At 35.9% G+C, this 682-nt stretch overlaps 1 protein-coding gene across 16 annotated transcripts in view; it reads left to right on the forward strand.

The window, feature by feature from the left end:
• Positions 1-682, forward strand: part of LOC106872026 (DISP complex protein LRCH3) — a 254,748-nt gene continuing 254,066 nt past the window's right edge. For all 16 annotated transcript variants that reach the window (XM_052967554.1, XM_052967550.1, XM_052967551.1 and 13 more), the window contains exon 1: positions 1-212. In XM_052967554.1, coding sequence (XP_052823514.1) covers positions 17-212 — 196 coding nt within the window. In that variant the 5' untranslated portion in view covers positions 1-16. The remainder of the gene's footprint in view (positions 213-682) is intronic.

Raw genomic sequence — 682 nt, forward strand, 5'->3', positions numbered from 1 at the left:
AGGACGCGCATGCGTAATGATGTTAGATGGCAACAGAAAAATGGCGGCCAGCTTTGCGACAGGCGGCCAAAGCCCGACTTCTGTTTCCAGAACTCTTGAAAGAGTCTTCGAAGATGCTCAATATTCGGGAGAAGTGTTACTATGTGGACGGAACCTTAAGGAATATCCAAAATTTGCGTCTAAGTTCGACCTGGCGGACACAGTATATGCAGGTAAAGGCGACTAATGTTAACCCAGTCTCCCCATGTTATCCACACACACACACAATCACATACACACACACACAATCACATACACACACACACAATCACACACACACACACAATCACATACACACACACACACACAGGTTCTGTCTGTAGACTTTCTTCCTCTTAATTACACATCTCTCTTCTACATCAGCATCTGCATCACTCTATATAACAGTGATGTATATAACAGTGTGTGTGTGTGCGTGTAATATATATGTATATATATTAATTTCTTTTTGTGTGTGTGTTGATAGAGACGACTGCTGCCTCTGTCGTAATATATAAAGGGTTTTTGATGTTCAATTCATTAAATATGAATTAAAATATTATTTATATTATTTATAACATACACACACACATTGTATGTATTTATGGGTAAGTTTATATATATATATATATATATATATATATATATATATATATATATATAT

The sequence above is a fragment of the Octopus bimaculoides genome, chromosome 4 (genome assembly GCF_001194135.2).
Source record: "Octopus bimaculoides isolate UCB-OBI-ISO-001 chromosome 4, ASM119413v2, whole genome shotgun sequence".
Lineage (NCBI taxonomy): Eukaryota > Metazoa > Mollusca > Cephalopoda > Octopoda > Octopodidae > Octopus > Octopus bimaculoides.